The 22,719-nt window shown below is 41.4% G+C and overlaps 1 protein-coding gene across 1 annotated transcript; it reads right to left on the minus strand.

The window, feature by feature from the left end:
• Window positions 1–8,823: 8,823 nt before the first annotated feature.
• Window positions 8,824–19,831, minus strand: LOC123773363 (boophilin-G2). Its single transcript, XM_045767051.2, has 4 exons — window positions 19,362–19,831; window positions 18,665–18,812; window positions 17,231–17,355; window positions 8,824–10,565 (listed from the first exon to the last, which is right to left on the minus strand). The coding sequence occupies exons 1-4, from the start codon at window positions 19,432–19,434 to the stop codon at window positions 10,384–10,386; spliced, it is 528 nt and encodes a 175-aa protein (XP_045623007.1). The 5' UTR covers window positions 19,435–19,831; the 3' UTR covers window positions 8,824–10,383.
• Between the last annotated feature and the right edge of the window lie 2,888 nt (window positions 19,832–22,719).

The following is a 22,719-nucleotide window of genomic DNA, read 5'->3' on the forward strand; positions in this document are numbered from 1 at the left end:
AACAGTGTGTACACTTGCTGCAGTATCTGAGCGTCCATCGGTCTGGTAAACCATTGGGAGGTTAAATAGGGCAAGAGGTGTTATTGAATTTTATGACCCATAACACGGACAACAACAAAAAATCGTTTCATACACTTCTTTGACGAAACTCAATTCCACAGATCGGTCTGTGGATTGCAATCGGTCTCCGTGGTGTAGTGGTAAGACACTCGCCTGGCGCTCCGCGAGCGCTTTGTCATGGGTTCGTATCCTGGCCGGGGAGGATTTACTGGGCGCAAATCCTTAACTGTAGCCTCTGTTTAACGCAACAGTAAAATGTGTACTTGGTTGCAACAACAATTCTTTGCGGCAGGGGATCGTATTCCAGGGACCTGCCCGAAACGCTACGCGTACTAGTGGCTGTACAAGAATGTAACAACTCTTGTATACATCTCAAAAAAAAAAAAAAGATCAATAAGGTACTATTGCTGTGAATTAATAGCTAAAGTAGCCTATTACTAGTGACTAAACCTTCTACGCTGAATATTAACCCACTTATTGTTAAAAATATATTAATGTGTTCTTTTTTTTTTTTTACTTTCCTGCAGGTGGTGTACAGAATTCTATGAAACGTCACTAAAGACTAGACACTGCAGGCTTACTCACAGGTGTACTCTGCTTCTCGCCAGGTGCAATACATGCAGTTACATAAAGCATTTCGCTGATATTTGTTAATAGAACGTAAACTACACCAATGCACGTAATAGTTACTCTTGAACACTGTTTCACCTTTTGTGTAATAAAATAAAACTTAGAATTGCAAATAGATAATTTTTTTAAATCTAAAATTAAAATCAGTACTAGATCATATTTTTTTTTTAAACGATTACTATTTTCTTTTTAAAATTAGTTTGGATACGTCATGTGTTCTGGAGCAAACATTTATCAAATGTAATCACCAAAGTGTGTAATCTCAACCTATTGTAATACTACCGTTAAAGCTCTTCCCCCCCCCCATTCTATACACAAAGCTTCAGGCAAGCTGGATTTTTCACCATTAACAGGAAAATGTAACTGTCAAGTTTTACATTCTACAATACTAACGAAAACTTGCGCTGGAACTTGTGGGGTCGCGGCTCGCCCCTCTGAATGAAACAGAATATTACTTTAGTTTATCCAACATCATTTTCTTCAATGGTAATTTGAACATGGCAGAAAACTTGAAAATACAACGTAAACTAATACATTCTTCTAAATAAAGATGATTATTAAGAATGTGTGTACAAAGAACCTGGGAGTAATGTACAATTGTTGGGACAGGAGTTACACATACTAATGAAGCCACTATTACGCAAAGCGTTTCGGGCAAAGAAACCTATCAACCTTTTAGGCATGATTGTAAGTTGCACAAATCCCCAATTTGCTAACTGTAGGTAGTAACTAGGTGATTGTAACCTATCCACCGCTGCCCATTGGATGGGGGGCGGTGTGCAGGACAAACATATCAATTACGACACTAGCTCTCCACATATGTCAGTTGCTTAATTTAGAAACTGAACTTTTAGTCCATCTCGAACCCATTAATGATGTGACGACGTATACTTAATTTTGTAACTAGCTCATCAAGATTGTAACTTGCTTAGCTAAATGAAATGTGAGGTTCAGTCCCTGAGCCCATTATGTGCCTCTGTAACCCTTTCCACTACCGCCCACAAGATGGGTATGGGGTGCATAATAATTAAACTACACTAACAAATAACGTACCATAATCATTCGGCAGCAGGAATTTATGACACTTTAAAATTAGCCAAATGACTGGTTTAGTGAAGACTTATTAGTCACGAAGGTATAGCCTAAGTAAAGCCGACAGGCAGAGTTTATAAAGGCAGCAGCAGAACTTCAATCGAGAGATTGAAGATTGGAATCGAGAGATTGGAATATTAGATAGACTCAAGCCGGCTCTGTATCTATAACCAAGTATGGTAGCAGCACTAAGCTTATAAATACGTCAGACGTAACACCACCCCTAACTTGTATGCCCTTCCAAGTTCAAGTATGTTTATTGAGACAAAAAAAAAATACATCTCAATGGGATAGAGTAGCTTAATTAGGCTATTTCTATCCCCCTATGTCCTTCCATCTCACCAGGCGGACTACGAGCCTGGTCACCACCTACACTCTCGCCCATTCACACTATATACCGCCATACATCAACCACAGTAACCACTAAATCAGTGTACTGGACTTTCCCGGGTTACCAACTAGTTCAGATAACCTCAGTAGTCAAATCTTCCACCGCATTAAATCTTAACCTATTTGTACCTATATGAAACTTGCTTTTCACCGTAGCGTTGGCTACTAATATTGCATATAATGCACACTAAAGACACATATTTGGATTTGTAAGGAAGAATCGGGTGAGTGTAGCACAGTGGTCTACGTCCTCCGCTCAAAATTGAGGACCCACAATACAAAACCCAGTGGGGGGGGGGGGGGGAGGGGGGACAGTTTGGCAGGTTCCCACCTCTGATGCCGCCTAACCTGGGAGTTTACCCGAGACCCACTAACACTAGGAGCCTCGACGAGGACAGGAAGCCGGCGTCTTGTCGAGTTGGGCAATTGTTGTGGGCTGTATCCTGAGAAAAGTGAGTGGTTGGCCTGGGGGGACCTCGATAAGCTTAATAACCCCTTCCTAACCCAGACACCGGGAATGATTAAAGTTGCAGTATTATGGCGTAAATTCTCTCTTAAGCGCTGAACGTTTTGAAGGAGTGGTCGCTGGTGCAATCAGTAATAAAATTTACTTGAAACCAGCTTAAGTTTTTACCTACCATCCCTTCTCCCCCCCCCACCCCCCCCGCATCACAGTGGGTGTTGCCTTGACGTGGCGAGGGGAACTCTTTCGCGCCGCCCTTGGGTAGGAAGATGTGGCACCTGCTCCCCTCTCCTGCCTGCTGTGGCACCTGTTCCCCTCTCCTGCCTGCTGTGGCACCTGTTCCCCTCTCCTGCCTGCTGAGACACCTGCTTCCCTCTCCTGCCTGCTGTGACAGCATAATAGCGAAATACGTCCCCATGCGTTAGCCGTGCGTGGAGATCTCAGGACTTTCTCTTATGTTCCGTCATCTGAGAGTTGAGCCTACCCAGCGGTTGCGACCCCTTGCAGGTGGGGGGGGGGCTTAAACGGGAGGCTCAGTGGTGCTTATCTGAACTAATTGGCTCTTCTGTTAAGTCCTGCTTAGTTAGACATCGGGTCAAGTGGGCAATGTAGGGTTGTACCAACCCCACAATGCCCCCTTGGGTCCCCTGGGTAAGGCTGAGGAACTAATTCACAAGTGGAGTGATGCAGCATCCTCCTCCTCCCTCCCTGCAGAAATCAGCAGGGAACAGCTCCTGCGACATGATGACAGAAGAATTAGGATAACAAGAGCACTGTCTAGTGATGACGAGTATGGGGAACCAATCACAGCCCAAGAAGTAAGGGGCTCTATGAAAAAGGGTAAAAGTACAGCACCTGGTGAAGATGGCGTCACCTACGACATACTCAATGCACTGTGTGAAGTGTCTGGGAATCCACTATTCCACCTGTTTAACAAGTCATTCCTAAGTGGAGTGTTGCCCACACAATGGAAACACGCAATAATTATTCCCATACCGAAGCCTAATGACCCTGGTAATTACAGACCTATCAGCCTCGTGTCATGCACTTGCAAGATGCTTGAAAGGATCATCCTAAACCGACTGTTGCACAAAATAGGCAGGTTAGGGGAGGGGGTCAATGGATTTGTTAAAGGACGGAGCACAGCAAATTGTATAGTTAATTACTTGGCTAATGACACGGCTAGGTACTCTGTATTTGTTGACATCAAAGGAGCCTTCGACAAAGCACAGGGGATTGCGATCCTGGACGAGCTTGCATGCATGGGTGTCAAGGGGAGACTCATGAAATGGGTTGAAGACTACCTCACAGGAAGAAAAGCCAAGGTTTGCTTCAATGGAGCAGTCTCCAGAACAATGAATATGGAACTCGGGACCCCCCAAGGCGGAGTCTTAAGCCCTACACTATTCAATGTACTTATGAACGCCATTGCAAATATTGATTTTCCGGAAGGAACACAACAAGTGGGATATGCAGATGATGTCCTAATACAAGCTCCCACCTTGGGAAAAATTGAACAGTCCATTGAACTCCTCGGAAGGAAATGTATTGAGCTCGGTTTCACTCTCTCCACAAACAAGACGAAGGCATACTCCCATCACAAGCGGAGAGCAAATGAAGAACTGTAAATTAATGGTGTAACACTTGAATGGGTTGACCACTACCGGTACCTTGGCGTCACTGTCGGCTCTAACAAGGGAAAGAAAGAGGAGCTCAATCAACTCATAGGAACATGCAAAAGTCGACTCAGGGCACTGAAAGCTATGACCTGGAATGGACATGGAGCCTCTATTGCCGTGCTCAAAATGATGTACACAGCCTATGTGCGCTCCGTCATAGACTATGCCGCACCAGTACTGTGCACCTACTCCCAAAGCGATATGAAAAGGCTTGAAAGCATTCAAAATGAAGCCATGACAATCATTCTTGGAGTCCCAAGAACTGCCAAAACGTCTAATCTACGAGAGGAGTTGTCCCTTCCCAGTATTAAAAGCAGAATTCAGGATCTGATTGCTAAGCTTGCAATTAGGATAGCCAGAGATCCCCATTACAATGATATTGCCAAGAAAAAACTGAGCTCTGCGCTACTTTCAGGGGGAAACAGGAGAAGCAAAAAATGGCATCACAGAGCAGTCTGCTACCTTGAAGAGCTTCACCTGCTTGAGCAAGCCCGTGAGCTCCTGCCTGTAGAGAGGTTACCTCCCTGGGAGGATGACTCATGCAAGATCATCATCAATGAAATGGCAATGAAAAAATCCAACATGATACCACAAGAAATGAGGCACAAGTATCTCGAGGACATTTATAAAGAAGCCGGAGATGAACTAGATCAAATCTACACTGACGGGTCATCTAATCCTATCAATGGCAGGGCTGGTGCAGCATACACGGTAATCAAGGATAATACCTTCCAACGCAGAAATGAAGAAAAAGCACGTATTGAGAACTATGCCTCTTCAACGCAAGCAGAGCTAACTGCCATTGTTATGGCGTTAAGGTTTCTTGAACGGAACACTAATGGTGCAGTGATTTGCACCGATTCAAAAGCAGCACTGCAAAGCCTAAGTAAAAATCAGGCAGAAAATCTTGCAATAGTCGCTGAAATCAAGAGAGCTGTGAGAGTACTTACCAATCAGGGAAGAGTCATCAAGTTTCTGTGGATCCCCTCCCATGTTGGAATATGTGGGAATGAACGAGCAGATGTGCTGGCTGCTGAAGGCGCTGAAGGAGACCATATTGAATACTTCATACCCAAGACTCAACTACAAATTAGAGGTATTATCAGGCAACATCACCGTGACAAGGTAACTGAGGAAAGGAGGATAGAAGCACAAACCAGTGAATCTGTACGATGGTACAACATGGTTGCAGCTGGCAATCCCAATCAGTATGGCCGAAGAGGAGGACGACGAGGGAGAGAATCTGTAATAGCGAGAATCCGTCTTGGATACAAATATCCATGGAGATTTGGAATGGAAACAACAGTTGATCAGCGAAGTTGCAGAATCTGTGGTGAGAGTGATGGACACCGCCTTGACCACTATCTACGTGAATGTGAACACCTGAGAGACATTAGGAATAACTGTAGAATAATAAACCCCACATTGTTTGAATTAGGAAAACACTATTTGTCAAATATTGATACTGTTCTTAAAAGATTTCCCCATTTTGCACCCGCAAGATAACGTAAGCTTTTAAGGGTTGATAAATGTTAATCTTCTTGTTTGAGGAGCTGTTCACTTGAGACAGTTAAGCAAGTCCCAGCTGTGTCTGGGTACAAGTGACAGGATGAACAACCCAGCGGGTTTTCTTCCTATTGGGGAGTGTTGTACATGCTGCTATGGCAGTATGTTCACTCACAAGATGAGTGGCGCTGCCCAATAAACTCGCCCCTCGGGGCAAAATTAAAAAATTAAATCAATTTCCTCCGAGCCTGGTGCGCCCTAGTCTTCAAAATGTCCCCTGTTGTTTATTTTAGGAAGTGGGAGACCTGAGTGTCAACTCACCTTCGGTAGTCTATAATGCCCTAGTTGTTAACCCCATAGTGTAGTTCACCTTCTGACCGCCACAGTCGCTAATGTTCCCTATTATTACATTGTCCATATAATTGCTCTTATTATAATCATTAAGTACATTCGTAATGTATAGGGGGGAAATCTGAGCAATTTTTATGAACAAACATAGAGGTTATTCATTGTTTGTGAATAAATATATATATATATATATATATATATATATATATATATATATATATATATATATATATATATATATGTCGTACCTAGTAGCCAGAACGCACTTCTGAGCCTACTATTCAAGGCCCGATTTGCCTAATAAGCCAAGTTTTCATGAATTAATTGTTTTTCGGCTACCTAACCTACCTAACCTAACCTAACCTAACTTTTTCGGCTACCTAACCTAACCTAACCTATAAAGATAGATTAGGTTAGGTTAGGTAGGGTTGGTTAGGTTCGGTCATATATCTACGTTAATTTTAACTCTAATAAAAAAAAATTGACCTCATACATAATGAAATGGGTAGCTTTATCATTTCATAAGAAAAGAAATTGAGAAAATATATTAATTCAGGAAAACTTGGCTTATTAGGCAAATCGGGCCTTACATAGTAGGCTGAGAAGTGCGTTCTGGCTATTAGGTACGACATATATATATATATATATATATATATATATATATATATATATAAAAAATTAAAAATTTTTTATATATATATATATATATATATATATATATATATATATATATATATATATATATATATATATATATATATATATATATATATATATATATATATTGAAATTCTACTCGAGAGAGTTGTGAAGGAGCTGTACAGGCAAGCTAAAGACCTGCTCTGTGTATTGTTGTGACGGAGAGAGAGAGTTGATGTAGCTGCAGGCAGGGCAGGTCAAGGAGTGAAGCGTGAAGCATGCAAATCAGTGGTCAAGCAGCAGTCAAGTTGGTAGTTAAGTTGGAGAGATGAGATAGTTCGTCAGGCAGGAAAGCTAGTGAGTTGTCAGGCAGGCAAGCCAGGAAGCAGTTAGGCAGGCAAGTCACTGGTCGGGCAGGCTAGGAAATAGGAGTAGATAAGGAATGGAAGCAGGTCAACACAGAGGCAACCAGGCCAGGACACAAGAGTATCACACACACACGCTTAATTATCACCAAAACCCTGCAGGTAATTACAGCCAGACTTTCTACCGACTGTTTGTGACAGTAAATGGAAGAGGAAATATCTCTCTCGCTGTCTCTTTCTGTCTGTCTGTCTTTCTCTCTATCACGTGATAAGCCAATGCTTCAAACCAGTCTTGCGCGTGTCCAGATGGGTCTGGACGTACAGAATGAGCTGCCAACAGGCCGGTCGCCAACGGCTCCCGGGTAAAACACCTCACCACGCCTTCACCATCCTCATATGCAGCAAAAAGAGGATTTACGTGTCGAATCCGCATCCTCCTCGGCCCGGTGTACGGTTGCCAGGCAATACTCTTGTCTCTTGGTACTTGTAAACCCATGGTAAAGGCTTCGAAGCAGGAAGTGGAAATTCAACGTCAGTTTGTACCATGTACATACGTACATTTTGAGAATGTACACATGTACACTTTCACAATGAACATGTACATTTTTGCTATTTTCATATGTACACTTATACACCAACAGTCTAATATTAATATTAATTGCAAATTATTTTCACATAGGTAATATTAAATATTTTGACAGAAGAGGCTACACCTGTCACGTATATAATGTACATGCACTTGGTGCTGAGTATACTAATCAGTTTGCAGTAAATGTCCCTTACCTTGCGGTTACCTTGTGATGATTTCGGGGTTTAGCGTCCCCGCGGCCCGGTCCCTAACCAGGCCTCCTGGTTGCAGGGATTATCAACCAGGCTGTTTGACGCGGTTGCTCGCAGCCTGACGTATGAATCACAGCCTGGATGATAGTGTCAAATTAAAACTCATCATACAAACTATACCTTTAAATTTCACTTGTCTCGTGAATCTATACTATATAAGTAAGTTATTATCAAAAGAAGGCACCAAGCCGGGAAGGCTATGTAGCACGTTTTGTTTGTCCAAAATTGGAGGCCAGATGCTTAGGGCTAGCCTCATCAAACCTTGCAGGGGAAATGGTCTGGGGTATAGGACGGACGTGGTCGCCCTAAGCTAAAGATTTTAAGAAATATTAGTCTGTAATCCTTCTCCTCCCCACCTAAATCCTAAGTGCAAGTGTAATGAAATCAGTGAACGAAATCGCCGCAGTGTTTTCCGTAGAGTTTACCAGTGCATTTTCAGAATTTACTCGAAAAGAGTGAACTGAATTTTTTCCTGTTGCAGTGATGAAGATAGAGAATAATGAAGATGTAAGATGAGAGGTGAGAGGGAAGGACAGGGGGATGATGAGGGGTAAAGTAGGGACGGTGGAAGATGAGAGAGGACACGATGATGATGAGGGTAGAGTGGGAAGACAAGGGGTTGATGAAGGGAAAGATAGAATAAGGGAGGAGAAGGGAAGAGGGGCTGCAATAGGGGAAAGGATTTATGTGATGTATAAACTATTGAATGTATCCAGGAAAGGTTCAGATGATTTTTAATAGGATAATTAAACAACATTTCCGTATTATCGGAGCTGTGGAGAGACAATTACTGTGATTAAAAACAAAACAATTGTGTGTGAAGTTTTTAACGAGCTTTATTAAAACAATTATGCATGTTGTACACGATTGGTAACTTAAACCACATTATCACAAGTCATGACTACAAGCTGAGCCTCAATATCTTACAAGCAAGGCCATAATTATAATAATAATATGTCAACAAACTCAAAGGAAAATAATTAAACTCCTAATAAAAATAACAGCAAACATATATATATAAATATCCTAAAAGGCTAATTAACCGCCTCTCTGAAGAAACGAACAAGTTCATTATAAGACGGAATTGTGTTCAGGAATATCTATGTTTAGTGCACATCCGAAGATCAGTGTTTTTGATAATCATCCGCGGATAAGTAAATTATAATTATACTCTTATGTGATTTTATCTTGGTGTTTCAACCAAAAAAATAAAAAATAAAAAATTAATGGTACAGGTACACAGTCTTCAAACTACAGATTTTACATAATACGGGATGATTACGAAGAACTAACTGCACTCCACACTAATGGTAACTTAACGAACTTTGTAAATATTGGTACACAGGGGGGGCTGTTGTTGCTATGGGTCATCATTTTGACCTTTACAACACAAACATTGGTACACAGGGTATACACTCTAGGGTCATCATTCTATCCTTTACAACACAAACATTGGTACACAGGGTACACTCTAGGGTCATCATTCTGAGCTTTACAACACAAACATTGGTACACAGGGTATACACTCTAGGGTCATCATTCTGAGCTTTACAACACAAACATTGGTACACAGGGTACACTCTACGGTCATCATTCTAACCTTTACAACACAAACATTGGTACACTGAAAGGGAGGAGGGGAGAGGGAGTGTTGTTTGGGATCATTCTAAACATTATATGATAAACATTAGCACACAGGACAGTGTTGCCACATCCTGCACCCTCACGACACAGGGAGGTGTTACTAACACAACACTGTCCGCCTACAACACCTAGAATAGGAGGACAATTTTATCATAATTATAGATTATTAAAGAGTCGATTAGAGGCAGGCATTGGTACCCTCTAAGAATTTAGACTTTTGAACGTAAACAAGGAATTTACCAGTGCATTTAGTGTTCACCAACTGACTTAACACGGTCGCGTCGACTTTTCATTAATATTCATAATTTTTCGTCTAATTATACAGTGTTACTTGACAAACTTCCGGCACATTATATCAGTCCAATATCGACTGGTATAAGAAGCATATACACATACTGTACGTCCCAAGTAACTACTGTAATCTGATGTTCTGTATTTGTATAAATAAATTATTATTATTAATATTATTATTGTGTCTTAGATCCTTTCGCAGCCTCATACTGAGATAGTTAATAATTTATCTAAGTTAGTGGTTCCTACCATCAGAACTGTCAATAGCTTTCGAATTGTATCTGTTTTGCTATAAATAATACCAGATTATTGCAAGATGTACAACAAAAACATTTTTATGTAAACAAACTGAAATAAAATAATGAATGGATTTGTCTTTTTTCGAAACATCTTGGAACTGCAAAGAAGTCACCCACTTCCGGTGCTTGCCTCGGAGCTACACACCAGAACACACTCTCATGCACTCTTCCTCCGTCTCAAAGTTGTTCTGGTTGCCCCCACAGCCGCCGTACAGGAACTGGACGCACCGGTGCTCCTGGTTATCCCAGGCCCAGTTGTGGTAAAGGGCGCGGCAGTAGCCTCGCTTCGACTGCTCCGTGCACACTGCGCGAGCCTCATCTGAAACATTCAAATGACGGAGAGTTAGCAGTGCACAGTGAGGGAGTGTTATGGGACCGAACTCGCTTCCCTGGACTCTCCAGCAGCAAGGGTCAATATTGCCTGCCCACTTGTGCCTTCCGCTGGGTCACCTTTTCCTCCTCTATATCAGACTTATTAATCAGCAGACCAACCTGGGGATCGAGCGATCATCTAGCCAGAAAATAATCCACATATTATTCTGTTAAAACATTGAATTAAGGTAACCCTTACGAACTAGGTTCAACTGGCGTCTCCCAATAAAAGCCGACTCATGGGCGCTCACGATTTTAAAACCTGTTACGAGGACAAGCTAAAAATGTTGGACTTCAAGAGACTATAGTTAAGGCGAGGAGCGAGAGTGTCCAGTGAGTGTCTAGGCTGGGACCCAGAGCAACATCTCGACACTGTCAGAGTCCGGCCACGCCCGGGTACTCTCCCGTCACAAGGGAAAGGAAGCTGACCTTTAAGAAGGCTTGTAACAAATCATAGCAGTTTAATATAACCTTTGTCCTTACCACACACCTCATATCTGCACCTTACAGACTACTCACCATTTTCGCAAACATTCCGGGAACAGTATTAGAAAAATAATCAGGAAGAGAATGGTGCAACAGTTTTAGAAGAGATAAGTAGAATCTGACTATCTTGATACAATTCTATGACATAGTTACCATTATAAAGCAGAAGAGAGATGATTCGATAGACTGTATTTGTCTAAGAAGAGAGATGATTCGATAGACTGTATTTGTCTAAGCTCCCAAAATCCATTCCATATCATTACTCACAAATGACTTGTATAAATAAAGATTAAGAGAAAAGCTGTGACAACTTGAAGAGCACTGAACTAATACAGAGAATACCTAACAGGCAGGAAACAGAGGAGATATATTCTGAAACACATGTCAGAGTTTAGAGAGAAAGTCACTAAAGATAAATATTAAGTATAAAGGATGAAGTTGAGGGTCCCACAAGGCTCGATCCTGGGTTCTCTTCGTTATTCCTAATCAATTTGACCGATTTACCTGAGTGGGTGAGTTCATACATATTAATGTTTTAACATTTAGAATGACTTGGCAAACTGCAAGAATGGTCAGACAACAGCTGCTCGAATTCAGTCGCAATAAATGAAAGATAGTATAGATAACAAGATATGAAAGAAAACTGAAGGATATTATACCATAGTTGAAAGACTGCTACAGGAATCAGAAGGAGAGAATGCTTGGAAATAGACATGATACCAGCATATGCATTGGCCTCAAAAGGGGTAGGTGCGTTGCTTTACTTGGTACGCTGCTGGTACGTTCAGATAAAATAGTTTCATTATCACAGAACATGATCTTTAAAACCCCTAAATGTTATACTTATTTTTCTTTAAATAATTTACAACATTGGAGATTATATTTACATTAATTTACAAGGGAAAATTATTACATTTATATATATTTTATATAATTCTCAGTAAACCAATTTTCCATATCATCACCGAGCATGAGCCTTAAACCCCAAATGTTATACTTGATCCTGCCTCGCAAGAACTTCAATATTCTGTCTACTGAGTAACCCTCCTGCCAGCCTATCCACACACAAAAAATGTAATCAGAAAGTGACATAATTATTATATTCTTAATTTTCTTGCATTTCATGTCAATATGAAACATTAAAAACCTCATTAACTCCACTCTAATACTTGGTCCACATAATGCTTTAAGAGTGTCTCTAATCCAGTTTACAAGAACAACTTTCTGCTTACAGAAATAAATTATTTGCTCACTGAGAATTATACTACTGTATATGTAATATAGTATTGCCTTGTAAAACTTATGTATATATGATTTATATTGTATTTTCTTAAATAAAGATAAAATAGTTGAATATTTTACGGTGTGGCAACTCTAGAGCACAGGTTGGGTAACGCACCTAAACAGAATAACATCAGCAGGGTGCAGAACAAAAGCTAATAAACAAAAGATTGGCATTTAGAGCGACTCTTTAAAAGACACAACACAAAAAGAAGACTGTATAATATTCTAAAGATTTGCAACAAAACTAGTCACAAAAAAAGAGGTCAAAACTAGGAAGACAGGTTAGAAGAAGGAAGTTAAAAACGTAAAAATGTATACAACAGATAAATATAATGGAATATGTGTACACTGTGCAGGCGACCAATAAGCAGAATATACTTGAAGACGTTATGGAAGCCACCTCCTCTCCTTCATTACTCTAGAGTAATGATAATATTGCAACAAAACACTAGAGAGAAGAAGATAACATACAGAGATACTGTACTGGCATACTCTTGTAAACTGTTACTTCAACAATGTGGATTTTATATTCCCTTGACATTTGAATCTCAAAAATATGCATGTTTCGAGAACTCGCCCCGAGGAAACATGTTCATATCATCGGAGCATTTCTAAATCACACGAAAAAAAGCATAGACATAGCGTATATAACGGCATCTAAACCCCGACCGGCACCTACTGGCGCCAGCCTCAGTTCCCGGGTCACCCACCTCCTCGCACACACTTTCTAAATCTGGCTACCAATTCCCTCCGAGGAGGTGTATATACACCAAGAGGGGCCCACCCAGCTTCTTAGTGTATATATACACAGAGAGATTTACTCCGGTTCTCGGTGTATACACTCCAAGTTTACTTCCAGTCTCGATTATGTTTAAGAACTAAAGTAGACTTGCTAGTTGTTTAGTTAGCTTGTTGTGCATAGAGGTTTACCTAAGTCCTAGACTATGTTCAGGACTATAGTATACTTGCTAGTTGAAAGTAAACTATTGTGGTGATCTAAATAGCCTTTCAGAGGTTGATAGGCTTCAAGCCTAACACCTAAACCACCCTTCAACAACTCTTTGCTTGAATTCCGCCCGTAATAAAGTATATATATATTTTTAAATTTCCTTGATTATCTTGCCCTTCTGAGTTTACCATAGACGTTTGACGTTTAAGGACCAATTACGAAATCTGTACATCTTTCCTTAATCAAGGCAGCTTTGTTTATTAAACACTCTACGAGCTTCGAAACAACCACACACTCTCCAAGCTTATTATTGTTATAAACAACCTCGTAGTATTCATTTCACAAAACTGTTTAATAGATGTAAAACCGGCCATCATTAAGGAAAGAGGAACAAGTTTCGTAACAGGTTGTGTACATGCTTTCTGAATCCTGGCCCCAAAGGATCGAAACGTCGCCACTTTCACATGCGTGGGTTGGGTTAATTACACAATTATTTAATTAATTTAGGAGATTTGGCAGAGTCTAATTGAGTATATATATATATGAATCATTAGTGAATTATTCCACGTGTTAAATTATTATACACCTGACTTTCACTGCACGTGTGAAAGGTGGTTAACAGCTCTAGTCATCACCTAGTCAGGTGTTGACTAGGGCTGGCCACCCTGGATCACAGCAGTCTACGTCCTCGGCTCACACCTGAGGCACTCGGGTTTACAATCCAGGCGGGCCAAAAACGGTTGGGCACGTTTCCTTTCAACTGATTCCTCTGCTTACCTAGTAGCAAGATAGACACCTAGGAGTTAAGACAGCTGTCACGGGTTGCATTGCTTCTAAGTTCCCTCTTCCTGTCCCCAACAGCAGAAATTATAATTATTATAAACAAAGGCTCTAAAGCCTAAACGTTTATCAATTCACTGTAATTTGTTTTCCCAATTCCGATTAAAAAATATAAACATCAAAAACTCATTTTAATACTTCTCTCCTTTTATAAATATTGAATAAGAGTATTTTCACATCTAGTCATCTATCTAGTAGTTATATATATTCCGTTCCTTGAGATCATTTATATCCACTTAACCTGTCATTGAAAATGTTGACTGGATCAGTGAAATGCTCCATTTAGCGTCGTTCATTTTTCAATTTCCTTCTCAAGTAGGGAACATAAAAAATATAGAGAAGATTCGTGCTAGAATCAGAAGTGATCTCACCCTTTCTATCATTTTCAATAACACATATACAATATATATATATATATATATATATATATATATATATATATATATATATATATATATATTTAAACAACTCCCTCTCCCTCGAATGAGAGGAACGAGGTAGAGGGTAAAGAGACCCCTCCCTCCCTCCCTCCCTCCCTGGGGACCTTCACCCTCGACCCACTGGCCAGACAGGCACATCTCACACTATTTACATCACGCAAACAACAGAATGAAAAAGGATTGTACTGGCAGGAGACTCTGGCAGGCTCAGGAGTGGCTGCTACGTCAGTGTGGGCGTCCCATTCACTGGCCTGTTTGTTGGCTAGACGAAGGCAGCCTAGCCAACCCAGTGGGCGAAATATGCTCCAGTAACATGATATCAATGTTGAATATGCTTCCGTAATGCTAAATCAAAGTAGAACCTATGCTCATGTAACGTTAAACAACGTAGAATACTTGCTCATGTAACATTAAATGAACGTAAAATCAGCGTTATCCAAGATAATGTTAAATCAACGTCGCCTGCGGCGATTGTGGCCCAGATGTTAACATCCATCTTGGGTCTGGTTCAAGCAAAGCCTTCGGTCAGGTTTGTTTTGGCTTCATTTCATGTTGCGTTGGCTTCTAAAACCGGTTACTCAAATATTCTTCGAATTTTCTGTGGATTTTTACCGTTTTTTTTTTTTCCAGCAATACTTAATAAGATGATTGTAGGTTGCCTGTCACTTAAAGTCTCACTTTCCTTGACAACTGGAGAAACATAACTCACTGCACTTTGTGTCTTGTAAACTACACTTGCAATTTAAATGTAATATTATACGGTGACATAGTTTGCTTATAAATGTCCTAAACAGTTGAGCATCGATGAATTTCCTGCTATATAGCATTTCTAAACAAATAATATGTGGGTTGCCTGAGTTTTGTAGGCTTCTTGGTTCGACTAAACCACTTCAATTTTGACGCTTGTCAAATCGCGAGCATGGACTGGACGCGGGCAACAATATTTTGACCTTGAAACGACCTTTCGCGAGATTACGCGACACTAACAACAAAGAAGGTCCATGAATGGTTGTGCTTTGTAACGAAACAGTTGTCCGTGACTTGCTTAATCCGTGATGAATTGACCGCGTCACGTCCATGCTCATTGGCTGGCGGTTTTGACTGCTTCATTGCGCACAGACACCCCGCTGACTAAGGAACGCCAGCTTGTCTGATAGTGAGAACTGTGAACAGTTCAAAACACATTCACGGCTGGGTTAACAGGGAGAAAGTTGGCCCACGGCACCAAGGTCGACGTCTCCAGGGGGAAAGAGAGAGAGAGCTGCTGGTGGTGTCCGCTGTCATCAAGGGGGAATCACCAGAGATGTGTTCCGAAGCTTCCTGCCTCGGATCATCACAATGCATCTTTCTCGTCACCTGCCCAGGGGCCAGATTCACGAAGCCGTTACGCAAGTACTTACGAACCTGTACATATTTCCTCAATCTTTGACGGCTTTGGTTACATTTATTAAACGGTTTACAAGCATGAAAACGTGCTAATCAACTGTTGTTATTGTTATTAACAGCCTCCTGGTGTTTCGGAGCTCATTAACTTTTAAATAATTGCAAACAAAGCCGCCAAAGATTAAGAAAAGATGTACAGGTTCGTAAGTACTTGCGTAACTGCTTCGTGAATCTGGCCACTGAACTGTCTTAGTCGTTGCTTTTTGTTCAGTTTGGATCTTGCAAAAGGTACAAACCTTATATATACGTTACTTCCTCTCATTAGCAACAAAATAACCATCAAGTTAAGAATACCCATAGGTTCGAACCCTCTCCACGGCTCCTGTGGAATTGTTCATAACCATCAAAAGCTTAACGGGATATGGATTAGCAATTATATCTTTGAGCCAATGCCAATAATACCTAAAAGAATTAGTAATGATAACAGATTGCTATAAAATTACTAATAATAATTGGTTAACTCTTGGCGCCGATTGAAACACCATAAGCAAAAGAGAGAGAGAGAGAGAGAGAGAGAGAGAGAGAGAGAGAGAGAGAGAGAGAGAGATAAGATTTCTCACATCTCTATAAGATTTATTATTTACCAAAACAATTAGCAATTAACACGATAATTAACAACTTACTTTGATGTACACATTGCTGTTTACCTGTATTAGGCTTTAGCAAATACTCATGAAAGCTAAAGTCGAGAACGAATTGAAATTTGAATAAAATCAGATTACAGTTTACTTGACAGCGACTGGGAGTTGACAAATATGGTTGATGAATAGAGGAGAAAGCAACTTGACGTCTGGGAATGACAGTGTGTTCTTTGGGCCAGTGATCCTTACGTGAAAGGTTGCTAATGTTTGCTGTTGGTGGGTGCTGAGAGGCGCAGGAGTAGGCACACTTTGGGAAAAGGTGGACAGGGCAAGGTGTGAAAGGCAGAGAGGGGAAGGGGCACACACTCACAGACCTCCCAGAAAGGGGTCACACTCACACAGATTTCCAAGAAGGAGAGGTCACATTCACAAGCTTCTACTGTGTGAGTGGAATGCTTCAAATAGCCCTTTACGGTTTTCCACTGATGGAAATGGTTTTCCACTAACAGGAAGCCCTGTTAGGCATCAGGTGAAAGGAAACAACGATATCTGGGACCGAGACATTGACTCCAGTTTACCCACAACCTACCTCTAGTACAAGCGCAGATCTCGCACCCTTCGGGGCTCTGGGTACGAGAGCAGGTGTCCGGACAGGCGACGTTTGGGCACCTGGGTTTCTCACATGCTTCTTCACAAGCCGCCCTACTTGCGAACCTGCGGGAGGGAGACAAGAACAGATATACACCGACAGTCGTGCTAAAGATGGGGGGAAGGAAAGGAGGTATATTGTTGGAGTCGTGTCAGAGGGGTAAGGAGGGAAACTCGTTAAGGAAAAGGGGTGGTCCCGAGTGAGCATGGAAAGTGGACATTTGGGAAAGATGGGTTAGACCCCAAAGTTGTTTAGCCCGATCACTCCATTTGCAAGATTGTTTACAAAATACGGCAAGTCCTTCAGCTTATTGAATGACTTCGCATTTGACTGACTCCTCCTATATAAGCTTCTTACTGCCACTTACAAACAACAATGAGCTCGTAAATTGTAAACATTTTGTTTACATTGTTCTACTTCTTACTGCGGTTATTATTGCTACTATACAATGGTTCACCAATATATACCACAACTTATATTGCAATCTAAACGTTTAATAATGTCTACAATTGTAATTTAACCATAATGTATACTTGCAATAAAATCTTAACTATTTATATATAGTTTTACGAATAAAGTTATTGATCTAATTTACAGTAGTTACATCGTTCGCCGCCAAGTAATTATTGAATGGAGGAAAATTATGCATTTCAGCATAAAACGTTTCGTGACTTAAGTAACCTGCAAGGCGTAAGTTACTCCCCCACACAAGTAAATAATGATCGCGGTGAATGAAATTAAAGATACTCCTTGTCAGTATATATTTCGTCCTACGCTCGATATACTATACAACACAGCCTCATGCTAACCCTGTACCTAATAATGCTTAGTTATCTATGTGTATTCAAAACACTATGATTCACCTGCAGCAGACTTAAGTAAGGACACAATAGTGAAAAACTTAAGTAAGGACACAATAGTGGAAACTAAAGAAAGCTTATTGGCCCATGTGAGGCTGCTCCTATTTAACCAGAATGATTCATATGCGTCAAATTGTCGCTTGAAACAATAGTTTCATCACGTGTATTATTATGTTATCAGTGAACTTGTGTCATTAATCTACAAATCTTTTCCTCAAGCCAGTATTTACCAAAATCGTTCCTGAACCCAAATATTAAAAGTGAATATTATTTCGTATTGATATATTTAACACTTAATTAGTAATTCCCTTTAAACACCTTTTCATCTATTTATATAAGAATAACAAGGAATTGTTTTAAGGCTTATTGGCCCTACGAGGCGACACCTATCACTCCCTACCCAAACTCCTATCGCCAACCTTTGCATTTCAATCCCTATCCACGTTCAAGAAACTTTCCGGTCAATACTTTACCCCCATCTCCCTTCTCCTGTGTGGCGTTGCCTGTTGCTTACCTGTTGGCGTTGCCTCCGCAACCGGAATACACGAAGAAGATGCACCTGCTCTCAGCAGCGCTGTAGTGCCAGGCCTCCTGCTGCCCTGAGCAGCTACCCACATCCTTGGGGGCGTGGCAGCTGCCGTCTGAGGCACCCGTGCTGTCGTCTACACGCCAGGGAGTGAGGAGAGGGAGAGAGAGAGAGGGAAGTCACGTCACTAAGTTACAAAAGGATTAATACCAGTTTTCTATCACAATGATACAAGTTTGTCGTGGGGTACAATTTTGACTTCCTGCAGGCGATGAGTTACAATAACGTGGCTAAAGTATGTTGACCAGACCACACACTAGAAGGTGAAGGGACGACGACTTTTCGATCCGTCCTGGGCCATTCTCAAGTCGATTGAGAATGGTCCAGGACGGACCGAAACGTTGTCGTCCCTTCACCTTCTAGTGTGTGGTCTGGTCAACTTTTGACTTCCTCTTTGAACGACCGAACGATGAATCCCAATTTGTCGTGGATAGAATTATATTTTGACTTCCTCCTTCAGTAACCGAATTAAAAGCATGGCATCAAACAATGGGTTATTGGACTCATCTATGAAAACCAACCCAGTAACAACAACAAAAATGTAACTCACAAAGCACTTGAGGGAAGGAAATACAGATTAAAACCTGCCAGGCGCTTGTAATGATCACTACATGAAAAGTCTCACCTGTGATGGCGTTCCCAGTCAGGCTGGAAGCGGCTGATACCAAAGACACCAGAACAGCTACCAGCAACTCCATCTTGATCTTCCAAGTGATGGAGAGTAGTATCAACGAGGCTGTCTCTCCTTACTACGAGTAGTAGGGTAGTTAAGGGCTCGTAGATGACAGAACTCGTAGATTATGCTGCTCGTAAGGTAGTGATGGTTCGTTGATTATAGAACTCGTAGATTATGGCACACGTAGGGTAGTAAGGACTCGGAGTTGATGGTACTCGTAGATTATAGACCGCGAGTGATGGTGATGGAGCGTAGATTATGGAACGCGTGCGATAGTGAAATTTGCGAGGTGGTAGAGTGCCGGGTGGGTGGACTGAACGGGAGAGAGAGTAGTGCTCCACTTCTCTGCTGCATGAGAACTGACTGGCATTGAGGTCCCCGCCGTCTGTTATATCACCGCCGCCACTATGCTTACTCGGGTATACCCCCACTCCCCTCCCTCCTCCTCTCTCACCACACACACACACACACACACACACACACACACACACACACACACACACACACACACACACACACACACACACACACACACACACACACACACACACACACCCACACCCACACCCACACCCACACACACACACACACACACACACACACACTGTCGGGCTGACTCCATACACAGTTTCAAATGTAGGTATGATAGAGCCCAGTAGGCTCAGGAATCTGTACACCAGTTGATTGACAGTTGAGAGGCGGGACCAAAGAGCCAAAGCTCAACCCCCGCAAGCACAATTAGGTGAGTACAATTAGGTGAGTACACACACACACACACACACACACACACACACACACACACACACACACACACACACACACACACACACACACAGGTGGAAATTGAGTGCCCAAATGAGCCATAGAGACACTAAAAAGATTTTTTCAGTGTCAGAGGTGACACAGATGACACAGGGGGACACAGGTGACACACATACACATACACACAGGGGAAACAGGTGGAAATTGAGTGCCCAAATGAGCCACAGAGACATTAGAAAGAATTTTTTCAGTGTCAGAGTAGTTAACAAATGGAATGCATTAGGCAGTGATGTGGTGGAGGCTGACTCCATACACAGTTTCAAATGTAGATATGACAGAGCCCAATAGGCTCAGGAATCTGTACACACCAGTTGACTGACAGTTGAGAGGCGGGACCAAAGAGCCAAAGCTCAACCCCCCCCCCCCCCCGCAGGTAAGTACAACTATACCAGCTACTGACCTCTCGCAGGATGCAACCCACAACAGTCCTTCCTCGGGAAATGAACCAGAAGAGTTAATAAGGTAACTTCCCAGTTCATTATTTTCCTATCTAGTAACCCCGAGCCCGAGCCCGGCCACGTGCTTCACTTGTTGACAACTTACACTGTGAGGTAATGAGTGGATTTGAATATATATATATATATATATATATATATATATATATATATATATATATATATATATATATATATATATATATATATATATATATATATATATATGTATATACAAACACATATCGTAGTAAATGGTTTCAACGTAGCTTTTCTCTTGATTTGCGACTTTTTAGCCTATCCACAAACGTTACTATTCGTAATTCGTACCATTTACAACGTCAGTTTCAGTATCGTAGAAAGACAAGGAGCTTGTTAGCTGAGAGGACGGGTTGTTGACGGTAATCTTAGCTACTGCGGTTATGTTCATCCAATTTGATTTTATCTGAACTAATGTACAATATTTGGCGAGTGAGAATTAGGTTGTTCATTCCTATACTACTTTCTACGTAGTGGTTAATGACGTCACTGAGGTTTTTCGTCTCGTGGTTGGTTATTTGTTGTTTAAGATTCAGCTACTGAGAACAAAAAGTTCCAAGTAGCACGGGCTATGGTGAGCCCGTAGTGGACTCACCTGGCACAGGAGCGGGGCTGTAACTTGTCGTTGTTGGTAATTAGAGCATAAGATTATTACTGTAGCTCAGTGGTCTACGGGTCCATAATGCACTCGTTTTGTATGATGTTAATTCAACAAATGAGAACGAATTAACATCAAACAAAACACTTGTGAAGGGAAAGAACAAGGGTGTGGAAGGAAGAGAGAGGGGTAGGGGGAAAGAGGGGAGGAGGAATGTTGAGAAAGAGGGGAAGGAGAGAAGACAGGAGAGGGAAAGAACGGAGAAGGGAAGAGGGGAGGAGAGGTGGGAGATGGTGTAGGTGGTTGTAGGTGGAGTAGAGAGGAGAGAAAGATAAGTGAAAAGAGGGGGTGGAGGGGAGAGTAATAGGAGACAGGGGGGAAAAGTAGCTGGAGGGGGAGGGAGGGAGGGAGAGATAAAAGAGGGTAGGGGGGAGAGAAAGGGATACAGAGAGAAGAAAGTGAGAGTGTGTAGGGAGCGAGACACCAGGACAATGCGTAGTTCTTCACAACATTATGTTTTCCTCATGAAAGTCAAACAGATAAGCAACTCACAGGAAAGGTATGACTCCACTTATGATGCACATTCATTGGCGTTATGACGCCGTATATATTTTCTGCCCATGGAATTGCCGTTGTTGTTTTTATGGCGGGAAAAGGGATGGCGCTCAACGCAGTGCTGACATCATTGCTGTTAGTATATGTCAGGTGACGTGATTGAGCCAATGATAAGGGGAGAAACCGAAGTTAATTCTGATTGGTTGAAAGCTTTTAAGCTCTACCAATGAGCTCAGGTGACATATTGCGGTAACTCTCCTCCATCTGATTGGCTAGCGAACATTCACTTTCCTCTCTGATACCCCAGTGAATCACTATAGTGAATCATCATCATTTGCAAATCCCTTACATGGTCTATTAGACGAAGAAAAGATATTCCAAACATAGGCTATTACCCATTAACATGTTTTTTTCAGATAAATGAATTTTAACGGTGGATTGTAGAGTATCTTTATTGCCATGTCATTTTCCGACACCAAATTTAGGAAAGCAATTACTACATATAAGTAGCATGAATTTGTAGACGCGAGAAGGTAAGTAGAAGAGAAAAATCACACATCTAACTCCTATGACCATTCATGTCCAACTGACACTAAGTCATGTGACCTACCCTAAGTGGAGTGGGTGCCGGTTAATGTTTATATGTGTATTTTTCACTCCGTTTCACTGAAGAAAGGTCATCAACAAGGTTAAAAATGTTTGTTTTTGTTAGTTTAGTTAATTTATTATGCATACCCATCCTCTTAGAGCCTCTTTGGGGCGATGAATCTGTCTCCATTGTTCTCGGTTTCCTTGGCAGATATGTAAATTTCTTTGTGTTGCTATCTCACAAGTTGTGAGGCTTGTCTGCGTGTATTTA

This window comes from Procambarus clarkii, chromosome 89 (assembly GCF_040958095.1).
Source record: "Procambarus clarkii isolate CNS0578487 chromosome 89, FALCON_Pclarkii_2.0, whole genome shotgun sequence".
Lineage (NCBI taxonomy): Eukaryota > Metazoa > Arthropoda > Malacostraca > Decapoda > Cambaridae > Procambarus > Procambarus clarkii.

What these genes read in the sequence shown, in the direction of transcription:
- LOC123773363 (XM_045767051.2), bottom strand. Translation starts at nt 19,434, where the DNA reads ATGGAGTTGCTGGTAGCTGTTCTGGTGTCTTTGGTATCAGCCGCTTCC. An exon ending in GACTGGGAACGCCATCACAG is followed by an intron (nt 18,813 to 19,361) that starts GTGAGACTTTTC and finishes CCTGGCGTGTAG; the next exon opens with ACGACAGCACGGGTGCCTCA. An exon ending in GATCTGCGCTTGTACTAGAG is followed by an intron (nt 10,566 to 17,230) that starts GTAGGTTGTGGG and finishes TGAATGTTTCAG; the next exon opens with ATGAGGCTCGCGCAGTGTGC.